Source organism: Trichomycterus rosablanca, chromosome 6 (assembly GCF_030014385.1).
Source record: "Trichomycterus rosablanca isolate fTriRos1 chromosome 6, fTriRos1.hap1, whole genome shotgun sequence".
Taxonomy (NCBI): Eukaryota; Metazoa; Chordata; class Actinopteri; order Siluriformes; family Trichomycteridae; genus Trichomycterus; species Trichomycterus rosablanca.
This window is the reverse complement of record NC_085993.1, coordinates 28,059,356-28,076,977: the sequence shown is the minus strand read 5'-3', so window position 1 is coordinate 28,076,977 and position 17,622 is coordinate 28,059,356. Positions and strand designations below refer to the sequence as shown.

The 17,622-nt window shown below is 39.7% G+C and overlaps 2 protein-coding genes across 2 annotated transcripts; one reads left to right on the top strand and one right to left on the bottom strand.

Moving 5' to 3' along the window:
- Positions 1-6,193: 6,193 nt before the first annotated feature.
- inha (inhibin subunit alpha) lies at positions 6,194-11,465 on the top strand. The gene is made up of 2 exons (XM_062996792.1): positions 6,194-6,502; positions 10,093-11,465. Exons 1-2 carry the CDS (start codon positions 6,196-6,198, stop codon positions 10,830-10,832), a joined length of 1,047 nt encoding a protein of 348 aa, XP_062852862.1. The 5' UTR covers positions 6,194-6,195; the 3' UTR covers positions 10,833-11,465.
- Positions 11,466-14,791: 3,326 nt separating this feature from the next.
- Positions 14,792-17,390, bottom strand: LOC134316430 (gap junction gamma-1 protein-like). The gene is made up of 2 exons (XM_062996791.1): positions 16,283-17,390; positions 14,792-14,942 (listed from the first exon to the last, which is right to left on the bottom strand). Exons 1-2 carry the CDS (start codon positions 17,388-17,390, stop codon positions 14,929-14,931), a joined length of 1,122 nt encoding a protein of 373 aa, XP_062852861.1. The 3' UTR covers positions 14,792-14,928.
- Positions 17,391-17,622: the final 232 nt, after the last annotated feature.

The window sequence follows — 17,622 nt, the reverse complement described above, 5'->3', positions numbered from 1 at the left end:
GGAAGGTGGAGGAGTTCAAGGTGTCTAACATCCACCAGCTCCGTGATGTCATCATGGAGGAGTGGAAGAGGATTCCAGTAGCAACCTGTGCAGCTCTGGTGAATTCCATGCCCAGGAGGGTTAAGGCAGTGCTGGATAATAATGGTGGTCACACAAAATATTGACACTTTGTGCACAATTTGGACATGTTCACTGTGGGGTGTACTCACTTATGTTGCCAGCCATTTAGACATTAATGGCTGTGTGTTGAGTTATTTTCAGAAGACAGTAAATCTACACTGCTATACAAGTTGTACACTGACTACTCTAACTTATATCCAAGTTTTATTTCTATAGTGTTGTCCCATGAAAAGATATAATAAAATGTTTGCAGAAATGTGAGGGGTGTACTCACTTTTGTGATACACTGTAGGTAGGAGTGTCTAATAGAGTGGACAGTGAGTGGACACGGTATTTAAAAACTCCAGCAGCGCTGCTGTGTCTGATCCACTCATACCAGCACAACACACACTAACACACCACCACCATGTCATTGTCCCTGCAGTGCTAAGAATCATCCACCACCTAAATAATACCTGCTCTGTGGTGGTCCTGTGGGGGTCCTGATTATTAAAGAACAAGGATAAAAAGGTATGCAGAAAAACAGATGGACTACAGTCAGTAATTGTAAACCTTCAAAGTGCTTCTATATGGTAAGTGGAGCTGATAAAATGGACAGTGAGTGTAGAAACAATGAGGTGGTTTTAATGTTATGGCTGATCAGTGTATAGTTTACTATGTACTATGTACTGCCTGTACTGCCCAGTAGTTAGTGTTACCACAGAAGACGAATGTTACATGTTTAGCACTCATAAGACTGATTCTGTGATCTTGTATTAAGTATCACTTAAAACTGCTGCTGGGTTGTTGCTGCTCATAGACACTTGTACTTCACATTAACAATACTTTAACAGTGCAGCTCCTTGTTATCTTGACTTTACCTTGTTAAAAGTCACTGAGCTCTTAAGTACAACCCATTCTACTGCCAGTGTTACGCAAATATTGATATGGTCAAAAGTGTACATAACTGAACATAAGCTAGTTGGTAATTGCATTCTCATTCCAAAATCAGAGGCATATATAATAACATAGATTTCCACCTACACCTTGTGGCTATAACAGATTTCTGAATTATTTTGAAGTGTATATGGGGGAATTTGTGGCTATTCAGTAAAAGAGTATTAGTGAGGAAGGCCTGGGTTGCAATCATCGTTTCAGTTCATCCCATTAATGGGCTAGATGTTACGGCTCATGAAACCATTTCTTTATGGACCCTGCTTTGTGAACAGGGGAACAGTCATACTCGAACAGAAAAGGCTTTTTTCAATCTGCTGCCACAAAGTTGTAAGCATAAAAGATCACATCTGCTAGCAAAAGATGTGGCTGAAACACATTAACTCAGAATTAAGAAAGCATGTCCACATAATTTTGACCAGAAAATTTACAACCCCAAATCAGAAAAAGTTGGAACAGTATGGAAAATGCAAATAAAAACATGAAATATCTTGGGTTCATACTGTCTGCAATGAAATAAAAGTCAAAGTAAATGTAAGAAACACTGCATTTGTATTTGTATTTTTTATTCTGTCCCAACTTTTTCTGATGTGGGGTTGTGTTTTATGTAATGTTGTGTAGTATAGCAAAACTTCACTGTGGAAAAAAAACCCTTAAAAGCTGCTATAAAGTATTTTTATACAGTCTGTACCATGTCTCAATACATTTTAAGATTTAAGCAGACACCTTGTCGTCTACTTTGTTTGGCTGAAGCTTAGTGGAATGCTGGCACCCTGCCATGTATACAGACTTGGCCAAGGTCAGGAATATGATAACGTAAGCTGTTTGTCTTATTCACACTTAGAGTTTATATTGTGGAAAAACAGGTGCAAATTATAAAAGCACTCCTGCTGTCCGAGACTCCCAATCATCATAAAAATTTAAATAAATGCTAAGTAAGGCAATATGAGAACAATACACATCATAATAATAAACAAAATAATGAAAAGCCCTTACAGTATATCATGTACCTGATAAAAATAAGTCTTGCTTTTCCTTAAGAGCAGCTATAATCCTTTTTCAAATGAAGTCCTAAATGGTTTGTGGTGGGATGTTGGATCATTACCAAGTGGGAAAAAAATCAATTATTTTAAGAATAGCATAGATGGGGATCTGCCTTGCATATTGCACTTTCAAAATGTATTTATTGATGTTTAGATCTGGAAATTGTGGTGGCCATTAAAGGTGCTTCATTTCATCCTGGTGTTTTTTGATAATTTGGCAGTTTGTATAGGGAATTATCATCCTGGTGTAGTCACTTAAAATTGCCTTATCTGTGTTGGCTGTTATACATATTTATTTATTTATTTATTAGGATTTTAAAGTCATGTTTTACACACTTGTGGTTACATTCATGACAGAAATGGTAGTTACTCATTACACAAGATTCATCAGTTTACAAGTTTAATGTCAAACACAGTCATGGACAATTTTGTATCTCCAATTTACCTCACTTGCATGTTTTTGGACTGTAAGAGGAAACCGGAGCTCCCGGAGGAAACCCAAGCAGACACGGGGAGAACATGCAAACTCAACACAGAAAGGACCCGGACCGCCCCACCTGGGACCTTCTTGCTGTGAGGCGACAGTGCTACCCACTGAGCCACTGTGCCGCCTGGCTGTTATACAACCATGCAAAGCAATTGTTAAGCCTAATGATTTTCTCCAGATGACTGTATTATGTATACCTGTTGGCTTTGTATCCAGATGTAAGAAATATAGTAATGTTGCTCAGAGGTCCAGCTTTTGTGCTCCTTACACTACATTTGTCTTTATATTTGCCCTCTGGCCTTTTACTCAGAAGTTTCCAAATGGCAGTCCTGTCATGAGTTTTAGCTTTGTGAAGCTCTGGATGTACAGTTATTGTATAAGTCTTTGGGACTGACATACACTGGACAAAAATGTATTTAGACACATGATATGGGCAATATCACAATGTTAAAACTTATTTAAGTGGTAAATTGTGTCTGTGAAATTTTTTGCCTATTCACTAAAAAAGCATTTGGAGTTCCTTCACACAAAACACATCAAACCATATACACCGACCAGGCATAACATTATGAGCACTGACAGGTGAAGTAAATAACACTTATCTCTTCATCATGGGACCTGTTAGTGGGTTGGATATTTTAGGCAGCAAATGAACATTTTATCTTCAAAGTTGATGTTAGAAGCAGAAAAAATGGGCAAGCATAAGGATTTGAGCGAGTTTGACAAGGGCCAAATTGTGATGGCTAGACGACTGGGTCAGCGCATCTTCAAAACTGAAGCTCTTGTGAGATGTTCCTGGTCTGCAGTGGTCATTATCTATCAAAAGTGGTCCAATGAAGGAACAGTGGTAAACTGGCGACAGGGCCATGGGTGGCCAAGGATCATTGATGCACGTGGGAAGCGAAGGCTGGCCTGTGTGGTCCAATCCAACAAACGATCTACTGTAGCTCAAATTGCTGAAGAAGTTAATGCTGGTTCTGATAGAAAGCTGTCAGAATACACACTGCATCACAGTTGAAGGACTGTTTTGGCAGCAAATGGGGGACCAACACAATATTAGGAAGGTGGTCATAATGTTATGCCTGATCGGTTTCATACTGACAACACAAAGTTGAAAAATTATTATTTATGTTACACCGTTAATATTATTTGCCATTATTTCCCTTTTGCCCAATCCTTAATGTGGATCATCTGCAGCTTGCTCCACTCTTGCACTGGCCAAGGAAAACCACAGACTAGGACTTGCTGGATTCAGTGTGTGTGCAGTCATCAGCAGCTAAAGCAGTGAGGATTCATTCTGCCTTAACCAGACAGTGATGTTCCATCTTGCAGTTGCAATAAGGAGCAAACCCCTCGGTCCTTTCCTCCCTCAGACATGGGATTCATATTTAAAAGCTCAAGTTCTCTGTGGTATTAAGCCATATTAGACCTCTACACCACACAATGCAAAGTGGCTGCTTTGAAACATCTGAACTCAATACACAAATCTTTGGCTATATAGTGTTCCTCTGATTTGTACACCCATTATTTGATGACTTCGAATCTAATTGTGAAAAGACATGCTGTTAATTAGCAGTCAACCTAGTAGAACTTTTCATGCAGCTGTTTGTAAAAGGTGCACACTGCACTTCTTTTTCTGTCATTTGTACTGATGCCCCTATTAAACGATAGAAGTTGTTATAGCAGCGGCAATGAGTTCAGCTATTTAGCCCATTTAGCTATTCCTCTCTTAGACAAGACCAAGCATAAGACTGCTGCACCATCAAAGCAAACTTTTGAGCTTTGTTCTATGTATAACCCCAAATCAGAAAAAGTTGGGACAGTATGGAAAATGCTAATAAAATAAAAATGCAGTGTTCCTTACATTTACTTTTGTTTGATTGCAGACAGTTCGAACCCAAGATATTTCATGTTTTGTCTGCTCAACTTCATTTCATTTGTTAATATACCTCCATTCCTGTATTTCAGGCCTGCAACACATTCCAAAGAAAGTTGGGACAGGGGCAATTTATAGCTAGTAATGAGGTGAAAAAACTAAATAATGATGTGATTCCAAACAGGTGATATCAACAGGTGATTGTAATCATGGTTTGGTACAAAAGCAGCATCCAGAAAAGGCTGAGTCTTTGATGAGCAAAGATGATCAGAGGATCTCCAGTTTGTCAACAAATGTGTGAGAAAATTATTGAAATGTTTAAAAACAATTTACCTCAAAATAAGATTGGAAGGGATTTGCATATTTCTCCCTCTACAGTGCATAATATCATTCAACAATTCAAGGAATCAGGAGGAATTTCAGTGCATAAAGGCCAAGGGCACAGGCTTAAGCTGAACGCCCGTGATCTTTGATCCATCAGACGGCACTGCATCAAGAACTCAACGATACTGACACTCAGCATTAGCTGATATAACCACATGGGCAAGGGATTACTTTGGCAAACCTTTGTCAAGCACTACAATACAGAGTTACATTCACAAATGCCACTTAAAACTTTACTGTGCAAAAAAGAAGCCTTATGTTAACCATCTCCAGAAGTGGCGTCGACTTCTCTGGGCTCTAAGGCATCTAGGATGGACCATCACAAAGTGGAAACGTGTATCGTGGTCAGATGAATGGCATTTCAGATCTTTTTTGGATAAAATGGATGGCATGTGCTCCAGGCCAAAGACGACAAGAACCGTCCAGACTGTTATCAGCAACAACTCCAAAAGCCAGGGTCTGTCATGGTATGGGGCTGTGTCAGTGTCCTTTGGCAAAGGTAATTTACACGTCTGTGATGGCAGCATTAATGCAGAAAAGTACATTGAGATCTTACAGCAACATATGCTGCCTTCAAGACGTCATCTTTTCCAGGGACATTCATGCATTTTTCAACAAGACAATGCAAAACCACATGCTGCACACATTACAAAGGCATGGCTGTGGAAGAAGAGGGTACGGGTACTTGACTGACCTGACTGAAACAAAAAATGCGACAACGACGACCCCGTACTGTTGCACATCTTAAGACGTGTTTGCAGGAAGAATGGGACACAATAAAAGCTGAAACACTAAATCACTTGGTATCCTCTGTGCCAAAATATCTTTTAAGTGTGGTGAAAATAAATAATAAAAGTCAAAGTAAATGTAAGAAACTCTGTTTTTTTATTATTTACATTTTCCATGCTGTCCCAACTTTTTCTGATTTGGGGTTGTATTTTCTGTTATTTCGTCTAACCCCTGTACTTTCAGAGGGTTTGTTACAAATAAGGCAACACATTTGGAAATGTTTGAAATGTTATGCATATTTAAGTATAGTAAATAAGGATAAATGTTTTAACAATTAAAACATCGTATTTTAAGTTTAGTTTCACTGCAATGCTTTTGTGAGAAGCCGTGCATTTGAGACAGGGAGTTTTTGATACATTGTGATACCATTGGTCTTCCAAGGCCAGGAGAAAGGTATTAACACAATTTCCCAGACGGCTCAATCTCACTGGTCTCCTCCCTTTTGGATACACTACGATTGCAAGAAGCCAAACAGTGGCATCAAAAACGTGATTCATTCTCAAAAGGATTCGCAGGAAAGAAATTCAACAGGTCACATTAGAAGTTCCCAAATTGGAAAAGAAATGGGTATCTGGCAAAGGTATTTCATTCTGATCACATGTGCTATTGTATTTATGGCAGCATGGGTTGGTCTACGGTGCCAGGCATGCAGAGGAGATCTTCCCCGGGAAGTGGTACTAAACTGGATAAAGAGACAGATCCTTGAGGGTCTAGAGCTTGACGAGCCCCCATCCTTGACTGTACAGAGTCCGTTGGGTGAGAAGGTGCACAGGGCGGCCCAACACCGAACTCGGCGGGTGCTGCGGGAGGCGAAAGCAGAGAGGAGGCATCATCAGGAGACATCCCAGGTCATCATGTTCCCCAGCTCTGGTCAGTCAGTCTCGTAGTTTATATTTAAGTTAATTTATTATGCCATTTGCTTGAGAACATAATGTAGGATGCACAACCTGTGCTGTTGTGATAGGGAGAGAGGAACCTCATAGCAGACAAATCACTTTAAAAGTACTGTATACCAATATTGCTGAAACACAGTAATGGACAGGCGTAGCACTTATTGTGCAACTTGCAAATGCAAAGACTCTTAAAGTGTACACGGTCAAAAGTATGTAGACACCTAATCTAAATGGATTTTTCTCAGCATTAATACTGTTTAAAGGGTTTATAAAATAAAACATTTTACAGCTGCACGGTTACAACCCAAAAAGTGGATCAGCTATGAGCATGTGAAAAACTAAATTCAAGTTTAGAAGTCAGGACATACACCGATCAGCCATAACATTAAAACCACCTCCTTGTTTCTACACACAATGTCCATTTTATCGGCTTCACTTACCATATAGAAGCACTTTGTAGGTCTACAATTACTGACTGTAGTCCATCTGTTTCTCTGCATGCTTTGTTAGCCCCCTTTCATGCTGTTCTTCAATGGTCAGGACCCCCACAGGACCACTACATACTAGGTATTATTTGGGTGGTGGATCATTCTCAGCACTGCAGTGACACTGACATGGTGGTGGTGTGTTAGTGTGTGTTGTGCTGGTAGGAGTGGATAAGACACAGCAATGCTAATGGAGTTTTTAAACACCTCACTGTTACTGCTGGACTGAGAATAGTCCACCAACCAAAAATATATACAGCCAACAGCGCCCCGTGGGCAGCGTCCTGTGACCACTGATGAAAGTCTAGAAGATGACCAACTCAAACAGCAGCAATAGATGAGTGATCGTCTCTGACTTTACATCTACAAGGTGGACCAGCTAGGTAGGAGTGTCTAATAGAGTGGACAGTGAGTGGACACAGTATTTAAAAACTCCAGCAGCGCTGCTGTCTGATCCACTCATACCAGCACAACACACACTAACACACCACCACCATGTCATTGTCACTGCAGTGCTGAGAATGATCCACCACCTAAATAATACCTGCTCTGTGGTGGTCCTGTGGGTGTCCTGACCATTGAAGAACAGGGTGACAGCAGGCTAAAAAATGTAGAGAAATAGATGGACTACACTACACTCAGACATAAACTGCTCATGTGAAGCCTTGACACTGAGACATTTAAGACTTGACAGCTGAGCCACTTCTGGGTAGATGTACCATTGTTCAATCTTCCTATTTTTTTTTATTTTTATTAACCACTTATTAAACACAGGATCAAGGTAAGCCTGGTTCCAGGCTGAAAGACATGAACACCCTGGAAAAGGTGCCAATCCATTGCAGGGCTTTGGCCATCCTTAGCCCTTAGAGATTAATCAAGTCTGTGTAGACACCCGGCCAGCTGAATGCACCGCTGATATTTGGACCCAGAGTGCACTTTCCTTCATTAGGTAATAAAAGCTCGCACTATGGTTTGATGAAGTACTAGAACATTTGAAAAGGCCTTATAGTGTTTACCAGATTGATACACACCCATCTATGAGCTTGTTGAACATCCAGTTTCAAAACAACATGAACTTCCCCTCCCACCCCACCGCTGTCCCTCCTTTCCCTCCTACACTGTCCACAAGATTTTGGAGTGTGTCTGTGGAAATCTTTGTTTAGTTAAAAAAATTAATCACTAACAATAAAATAAGAGTTCATCCTTATTTTTTGCTTTGTGTACAGAAGCACAGTCATGCTGGAACCCACACTGCTGCCACAGTGCTGTTTAAAGCATATAATTTGTTACATGTTCAATTCTATATAGCTGTTATTATTGTGTGTGATTGAACTACAATAACTTAATAATTAAGAGGGTTGTGCACATCATTTCTTTCACATAGTGCCGGTTCAGTTTCATTTTTCAGGTGGTAACTTTTTTTTTTACTGAGACTTATTTTATAAAACTTGACCATTGTAAATTCTTAGTGCAAATCATAAAAAAGCTTTACTGAGATTCCAACCTTGAATACCCAGATCTTAGAAGTAGTGGGCTAGCATACTTTACACACCCCTGTGCCATGATTAAAACATGATACCTTTAACAACAACAACAACAAAAAAACCCACAACAAAAAAACAGAAGTTAATAAATTGCATGCAGGGGATTAGATTATTAGACTGAAAGTGTATATTTATTTATTTATTAGGATTTTAACATCATGTTTTTCACTTCTTGATTACATTCATGACAGGGCAGGTAATTTAATCATTATAATAGTTCTATAATATAATTTAACCTAAAACTACTGACTTTTCTGTGGCTGTATATGAACTAGTTTGTCCGCACCCATGAAATAGCAAATGGACAACAAAAAACTGTCACCTTGTGCCAAGTTCACACTACATGACTTTGGGAGCTGTCAGATCGCTGGATCTCTTGCAATCAGGAGTCTTTTAGGTCATTGTGGTTTTCACACTACATGACTGATCGGCGATAGAGGGTCACACACTACACGATCTACCATCAGGAGGAATCTCAGATGAGTCTGTCTGGTCTCCCAAACTACGTTTTGTCACGAAAACAAACGTGAGAAGTGACATGGGGTTTAATGATTCCATGTCCAAAAATGCAAATCAAAAATAAGCGAGCGATCAAAATTGTTTGAGTGCTGATGTGTAGCGTAAAAGCAAGGGGAAAAAAAATAAGTGAATCTGATTGGGTTGGTCTATGCGACCAGCAGGGATTGTCTGTTCTGTAGTGAGTTGGAGGTAAATAAATATTTTTGCAATGCAGCGTTGGTATTATGGTTTGGCGTGGATGATAAGATCACAAATACTGTAAAGCTTGTGTGTGTGCCGATGTATTCTGATAGAAATCATATTATGCCCCTGACCCACACATTTACATCTCCTCCCCTGGGTTTTGCCTCACCCGTATCTTGCGTTCTCATAGGCGGTAGTTCAACATAGCACTCGCTGCCACTTGCAACCTGCTCGCAATACCTTTCACACTACAATATTTTGACTTGCTGACAGGTCCAGATATTTAACATGCTAGATATTTTTCTTGAGTCTGCAAGTGCTCGGCGAGCCTCTTGGGTTTGAGTCGTTGAACAGTTTACACATAGCTATCGAGAGCTGATTTTCGATCCCAGATCTGAGCAAAAATCACGTAGTGTGAACTAGGCATAATAATGAGAAAAAACGAGTCCAGATGGTCAGATGTAATCAAAAGACTACAACAAAAAGGCCATGAATAAATAGCTGCTGAAACACAGGTGACATTGCCCATAGTCATGCAAACTGTACATTGCATTTGCTTCCTGTCCACGCTTAGGGATTGTCTAAGGTATCAGCAACAAACTTCGGAAAAAGAAATGCAAACAATCTAAAAGAATCCAAAGAACAGCCTTCCCACAGTGAGAAATGGAGATAGAAGCATTATGATATGAGATCATATCTCTGCAATCAGTACACTGTACAGTGGGTGTGACAGAACATTATGTTTGTTCACTGGTATAAACATGTTTCATCTCAGTACAGAAAGAATTCCATCTAGCATGTCCTGACATTTTTTGGTTGAACTTTTTTTTTTCCAGACTCAACCTGCCTGGACATATCAGTCTCCTCTGAGACTTCTCCCAGTTACTTCACCTACTACTTCCAGCCGTCCCTGGTCAGCCAAGACTCCGTCATCACCTCCCTCGACTTCTGGTTCTATGCTGGTGAGGCTATTATAGCAAATGTCAGCCATGTTCCACTTTACATCCTCACATCACAGCAGGAGCTTCTGCAAGTGGCCCAAAAGCCATCTAAACGCAGCCCAGATGGCTGGACCACCTACAGGTTCGGGCAACACCTCCTTAGAGCTGTGGCCGACGGGCCCTTCGTGCTGCAGGTACGATGCCTAGTGTGCAGCTGCTACAACTCTGCAGAGGATAAAACCCCCTTCCTGCATGTCCACGCAAGGCCACGAGGTCCTGAACGCACCCGTCGGTCAACCCAGATCACTTGGTCACCAGATGCCATTGAGACACTCCAGAGGCCCTCATCTGAAAGGATCAGCAGCGACTGCATGAGGGAGCAGATCCAGATTTCTTTTGAAGAGCTAGGCTGGGACAACTGGATCGTGCACCCCAAGTCGTTCATCTTCTACTATTGCCACGGAAACTGTTTAAGCCCAGAACGTACTGCTACAAGGCTGGGCATGCGTCAGTGCTGTGCACCAGTGCCAGAGAGCATGAAATCACTGCGCTTTACTACAACCTCTGATGGAGGTTTCTCTTTCAAATATGAGACTCTGCCCAACATCATTCCAGATGAGTGTAACTGCATCTGATGTGCTTGGTTAGTTACACAATGTTCTGTTAAATCATATAATCAAAGTGTGACAATATACAGCATATACTATATTTTTCAAATGGACCATTATCAGCACTGCTCCGACACTGATATAACATGTTAATGTGCATTGTACTGGTATAAGTGTATTAGGTGTAGCAATGATGTTGAGAATTTTAAACAGTGTTAATGCTGAGAGTGGAACAGTGCTTCAAATAAAAACATACACATAAATGCAAATAGATCCACATAAATACACAACCATAGCACACACAACCAGCCCACAATGTTTCAAATGTATTTCATTAGTATTAAATTTTGTATAACACCGTCACCTCACAGCAAGGTCATGGGTTCGATCCCCAGGTGGGGTGGTCCGGGTCTTTTCTGTGTGGAGTTTGCATGTTCTCCCCGTGTCTGCGTGGGTTTCCTCCAATAGTCCAAAGACATGCAAGTGAGGTGAATTGGAGATACAAAATTGTCCCTGTGTTTGACTTTAAAACTTGTGAACTGATGAAGCTCGTGTAATGAGTAACTACCGTTTCTATCATAAATGTAACCAATGTGTGTAAAACATGACGTTAAAATCCTAATAACTAAATTAGTATTGCATTTTTAAAGTTAAATTAATAAAGATCATGATTCATATTCAAGGCTTTGGCCCCTTGTCTCCTCTGAACCTGACAAGACAGGTTGTCTTGTTTATTAAAAGAGAGTAGATTAGAACTAAGATATAGAATTTAAAAATCTTTTCCCTCTTCATCCTGGTAAGTATTGTGGTGGGTCTGGTTTCCCCAGAATCACTGGGAACAATGCAGCAACAGATTCCAGACATGACACCCATTAAACTCCTTTGAGTCTGTCAAGTGCAATAAATGTACATGCTTTTTGACAGTTCAAGTGACAGATCACTGACAATATAAGAAATTGCCAAATTAAATTCCATTATTAATAGTTAAATATAGCAACTATGAGCTAATGTAATTTGCTAGTTGGCAAATTAATAATAGGCAAATATTTTCAAATTGCCTATTTGTGGATATGTAGGGATATTCTCTTTAAAATATGAGACCATCATGAGACCATCTTTTCTTACAAGCTTTAAAATCAGTTTTAATTACACACATTTTAAAAGCTGTAGGCTTACTTGTTCAGCAGTGGCATACATCAAAAGAACAAACAAAGGCTACAAACTGCAGTTATTATTTCTCAATGCAAGTTTATTTCTCAAAGCAAGTAATACAAAATACTGCTACAAAATGTAGCGACTTACAAAAAAAAATCTATATATGGTACTAAAATGTTTGGACTTTGTACCATATCCTAGCTAAAGCAAAAACAATATGTTCATTCAACTTCCAGTTAAAATGACGTTTTATTAATAGCACGAGTAATGGGGAGGATCCATGTGCTAACATTACTGAACTGATGTCCTTGGATGCATAACCTTTGTGGATCCAGTTCTAAATTGTTGTAAATACCATCAAGATCAAAAGTAAGTAAAACAGTTGGAACTAAATGCAATTTGAATGAAATCATTTTGTTGCAGCACTGTATCAAAGGTATAAAAAAACTCAAGGGAACATCTGTAAAATGTGCCTAAAATATGCATAAACTACAGCACCAATTCAGTCATTTTAACCTCACTTTCTTATATGAAATAAATCAATGAAATGTTCCTCCTCAAACTAGAAATGTAAATACATAGAAATGACTACAAATAGAATAGAACAGCTGGTTCAGTGTATTCAGAATAATATAGATTTTTTAAATAAGTTAAACAGCATGAGACATAGGCAGCATGAAATATACAAATTCAAGCACTACCAGGTTTTTGTCAGTAATAATATTTTAAAGAAAATGTGCATAGTTGCTGTTTAATTGTTAATACACAAACACGGAGAGTTATTGTAGTGCGAACACAAACTACTCATCTGGCCCAACATCCAGTCTGAGAATGTAAAAGTACCACAAATACAAAAGGGCCATGAAGCCACAAAGCTAACCATATATACACGTACAAAAACACGAAAAATCCATCAGTATGTTTTACTACAGATTGTGATGCACTGGAATGATATAAGGAAGGACTGTTATTGGCTGTAATGCTGGGACCAATAATGAATCTTATTTGTACAGGTTGCCTGGTAGAATATTTTTTGGTCTTAGTGATTTGGCCTGATCTGCTATACTGCATATGAGGTGATACTGCTATGAAAATACTTTCTATGAAAAGAATAAAGCTGAAAGGTTTTGTGGTGGGTCTAAATGTAATGTACTGTAGTATTTTTTTAACATTTAAGCCAGTTGCCTTTGCAACATGTGTACACATGCGCTTCATGTGTAGCGGCACATGCATGCCACTGATATTGTAGTTAATCACCCTTGTAAATTGGTGAATTTTGGTCTTTAGCAAATGTAGATAGATGTGAAGCAGAGAGGGTGCGGCTGCTCCAACTTGGGTGTAACGTTTAAACCACAATTGCCGAAATAAGGCACTTTAAGAGAAGTGTCAAGAACGAACTACTAGTATAATATTCCAACATGACAATGCAGAAACAAAACTGCATGAAGAATACAAATGACGACACTGTGGGGAGGGTAAACTATGCACACTTGTCTGCATCTACATTAAGGTAAGGAATTGGTGTACAATGGTGCAATTCTCAAAGGGCTATATGGCACAGGTTTTAATACCAAGCAAGCAAAAGCTACATCTGATTCCACTGGTTAAATGAGGTTGTCTCAGGCTTTAAACCAGTGATTAGTTGGATTAAGTGAAGCTTCTGCCTGGTTTTTCAAACCTACAGCCACAGTGGTATATCTGATTTTCAGCAGATATACACTGATCACGCATAACATTATGATCACTTCCTTGTTTCTACACACAATGTCCATTTTATCAGCTCCACTTACCATATAGAAGCACTTTGTAGTTCCACAATTACTGACTGTTGCCCATCTGTTTCTCTGCATTCTTTGTTAACCCCCTTTCATGCTGTTGTTCAATGGTCAGGACTCTCACAGGACCACTACAGAGCAGGTACAATTTGGTTGGTGGATCATTCTCAGCACCGCAGTGACAATGACATGGTGGTGGTGTGTTACTGTGTGTTGTGCTGGTATGAGTGGATCAGACACAGCAGTGCTGATGGAGCTTTTTAACACCTCACTGTGGAGGTGTTGGATTGAGAATAGTCCAGCAATAAAAATATCCAGCCAACAGCGCCCTGTGGGCAGCGTCCTGTGACCACTGATGAAGGTCTAGAAGATGACCAACTCAAACAGCAGCAATAGATGAGCGATCGTCTCTGACTTTACCATCTACAAGGTGGACCAACTACATAAGAGTCTAATAGAGTGGACAGTGAATGGACACAGTATTTAAAAACTCCAGCAGCGCTGCTGTGTCTGATCCACTCATACCAGCACAACACACACTAACACACCACCACCATGTCATTGTCCCTGCAGTGCTGAGAATGATCCACCACCTAAATAATACCTGCTCTGTGATGGTCCTGACCATTGAAGAACAGGGTGAAAGCAGGCTAAAAAGGTATATAGAGAAATAGATGGACTACAGTCAGTAACTGTAGAACTACAAAGTGCTTCTATATGGTAAGTGGAGCTGATAAAATGGACAGTGAGTGTAGAAACAAGGAGGTGGTTTTAATGTTATGGCTGATCGGTGTACATTGAGTGCATATTAAAGATGCAGCATTGTTTCAAGCAAAGCATGTGTTAGGCCCATGAATAGTTAGAAAATACATGAAATTATACACATCCAACATTATAATCAAAACACTAATGATGTAAAACTATTGTATGATTGAAAGGAAATAAATGTGTCTTTTGACCACTTTAGCAACAGAGAAGAGAAAAAGTTACTTTCCCAATTGCTCATGATGTTAGCTGCAATGAAATTTGACAACAGCGTAGTGGAGTCTCCCTTTAATACTGAAAGGCACATTGTTCCTCAAAAACATGTAAACACACACAAACACATGCGTCCTCAGTATGTCTTGTCCCAATAACCACCCCTGATATGTGCAGTCCTTCCTTCAGAAGGTCATCTTGATTGATGGAAAGGTTCACGCATGGACCCCTGTAAAAACAATGCAAAAAAAAACAACAAAGAAAACAGGACAAAATTAGCTTTCATTTAAGAACCTCAACAAAACGTTGTAAATTGGCTCAAATTTCGTTACATTCTACAATTTTGAAGATTAGGCGAGTCTTAAATAGTGTAATATAAACTACACTATGTAGTCAGAAAGAATGTGGACAACCCTGCAGCTAATTTTTTATTTGAATTTGCATAACATCGGTAATATAAAATAAGTGATATGCATTCAGCAGTTTGGGGAAAGCACTTTCCACTTTTTGTGAATGTTGTTGATATAGGACTACTGCTTTGTAAAGAAATTTGTATAAACATTTTAACATGCAGCCACAATCTGTGTTTACCGACAAGAGTTTTTCCAAAATATTCCACCTTTATGAAAGCATGTCAGTTTTTGATGTGGTGCTGGCTGGGATAAAAGGTCAGGTATTCAATATTGGTTTACAGCACTGCCCTTCATGCAGAGATTTTGTCTGGATTTTTTTAAACCTTTTAAAAGTGTTATGAATTGTAGATAGTAAAAATTCCTTCTAACAGTTGTTCTTAAACTGTCAGACTATTAATTCATCAAGCTTTTTGCAAAAAGTGGCAATCTTTGAACTAACCTTACTCTAAGACCAGTTTTAGATGGGTCCTAAAAACATTTTGACAAAATGTGTCGCAGGCATTAAATTAGAAATTAGCATATATTTTCAATCAATAAAACCTGTTTAAAATAATTTACTAATAACTGCTTTCTGTTTTAATTTGCTAATGTACGTTTTTTGGAATTGGGTTTGTATTAGTAAATCTCTAGTTTTCACTTCATTTTAACCCCCTTCCCAAATCCATTGAAGGGCATCACACATGCACACTATATATAAACAACTATTTCCCATCAAGTTACCCAGACTCTAGACTGTGGTCCATTTTAAAGTTATTACCACTATGCCCTAACCCTCTGTAGTAAAAACTAAGGACTCACACTGTGCAGTGGGGGTGGATTATTGTTTAATACACAATATGGTATGGTACATATAAGTATGTGGACACCATACTGTGAGCTTGTTTGACATGCCATTCCAGAACCTTGGGCAGTATTATAATTATGAAGTTGTGCCTTTCACCCAACACCTCTTTTTATTTTCTTTTACAAACAAAATAGCCAGTTCAGAAGGACAGTTTAAAAATATATTATTTTAGTTTCTGAATGAACTTTAAAGTGTCTTTTCCATAAATGATCACTTCTGACTGGACCACATCCCTCTCACAGACTTCAGATTTGTATTAACTACACTTTGCGACATCAAAAAATGTACACAGACTGTCAATGTATTTCATACCTGTTTCAGCAGTGCTGACATGTTTCTCTTGAGCCAAATTGAGCCGGTTCTGCTCCACCGCCATGCTATGGGACACAGGGCTTTTACTGTGCGCTGCTGCGACTGTGCCCTCTTCATTTTGATAGGCCTGTGCCAAGTGCTGTTGTGCCATCCTCAGGTGTCTCCGCAGTCTCTCCACCTCATCTTCAAGTGTTTCAGGTGTATTATTTTCGTTAAACTCAGCTCTGGCCCGGCCTGCTCTATCCTTTTTTAGGGTGGCATGGTAGCCAGGTGGCGAGCTGGTCATTCGCATTAGAGCTGGGCGTCTGCGCTGTGATCGCTCATGCATGGATTCTCTGAGTCCTCCTATGCCAAGGTGCAGCATCTCAAGGATGGTGAGTGCCAGACAGAGTGCACTTACTACATACATGATAAGCAGGAAAACGGTCTTCTCGGTGGGGCGTGATACAAAGCAGTCAACCGTGTGTGGACATGGGCTGCGCTGGCACACGTATGATGGAGCCACTTCAAAACCATACAAAATGTACTGACCAAAGAAGAAGGCTGCCTCAAATGCACTGCGACAAATTAGGTGCAGCACATAGACTTTCATCAGACCATCACGACGGATGCGACGGCGGCCATCATGCTTTACAGACGTGCTTTGTTTCTCAGGTACTGTTTTGTTTTTCTCCTTCTCAGAAGGATCCCTCTCCTCCGTAACCATGGGCACTTCCTCATCCGATTCATCTCGTTCTTCGTAGTTATGTCTGGAATTTTGCTTTGCTCGCTTTTTGCCATGCGACCGGTAATCGTCATCCTGCATGCGGGCGATCTTATGCATGGCAAAGCCAAGATACATGATGGATGGTGTGCTGATGGTGATAATCTGGAAGACCCAGAATCTTCTGTGGGAGAGTGGTGCGAATGCATCATAGCATACATTCTCACATCCAGGCTGCAAGCTGTTGCACACAAACTCGCTCTGTTCATCGTTGTAAATGGTCTCACCACCCACCGCAGTCAGAACAATCCGGAACACAATGAAGAGTGTGAGCCAGATCTTACCCACAAACGTTGAGTGGTTGGAGATCTCATCCAGCAATCGTGTCAGGAAGGTCCAGCTCATGCTGCAGTGTGTAGAGACAGTACAGCTCTGAGGAAAGATAGACATATATCAGTCAATTAAACAATAAAAATAAGTTGAGCAGTATGTTGACAACAGGTTATTACTTCCGTTACAAATCTCATTTCCAGGAAAACTGGGACATTTTGCAAAATGTAATCAAAACAATAATCTGGAATTTGTTAATTAATATATAACTAAAAAAGGTACAGAGGAATTATTTAATTTTTTTTAA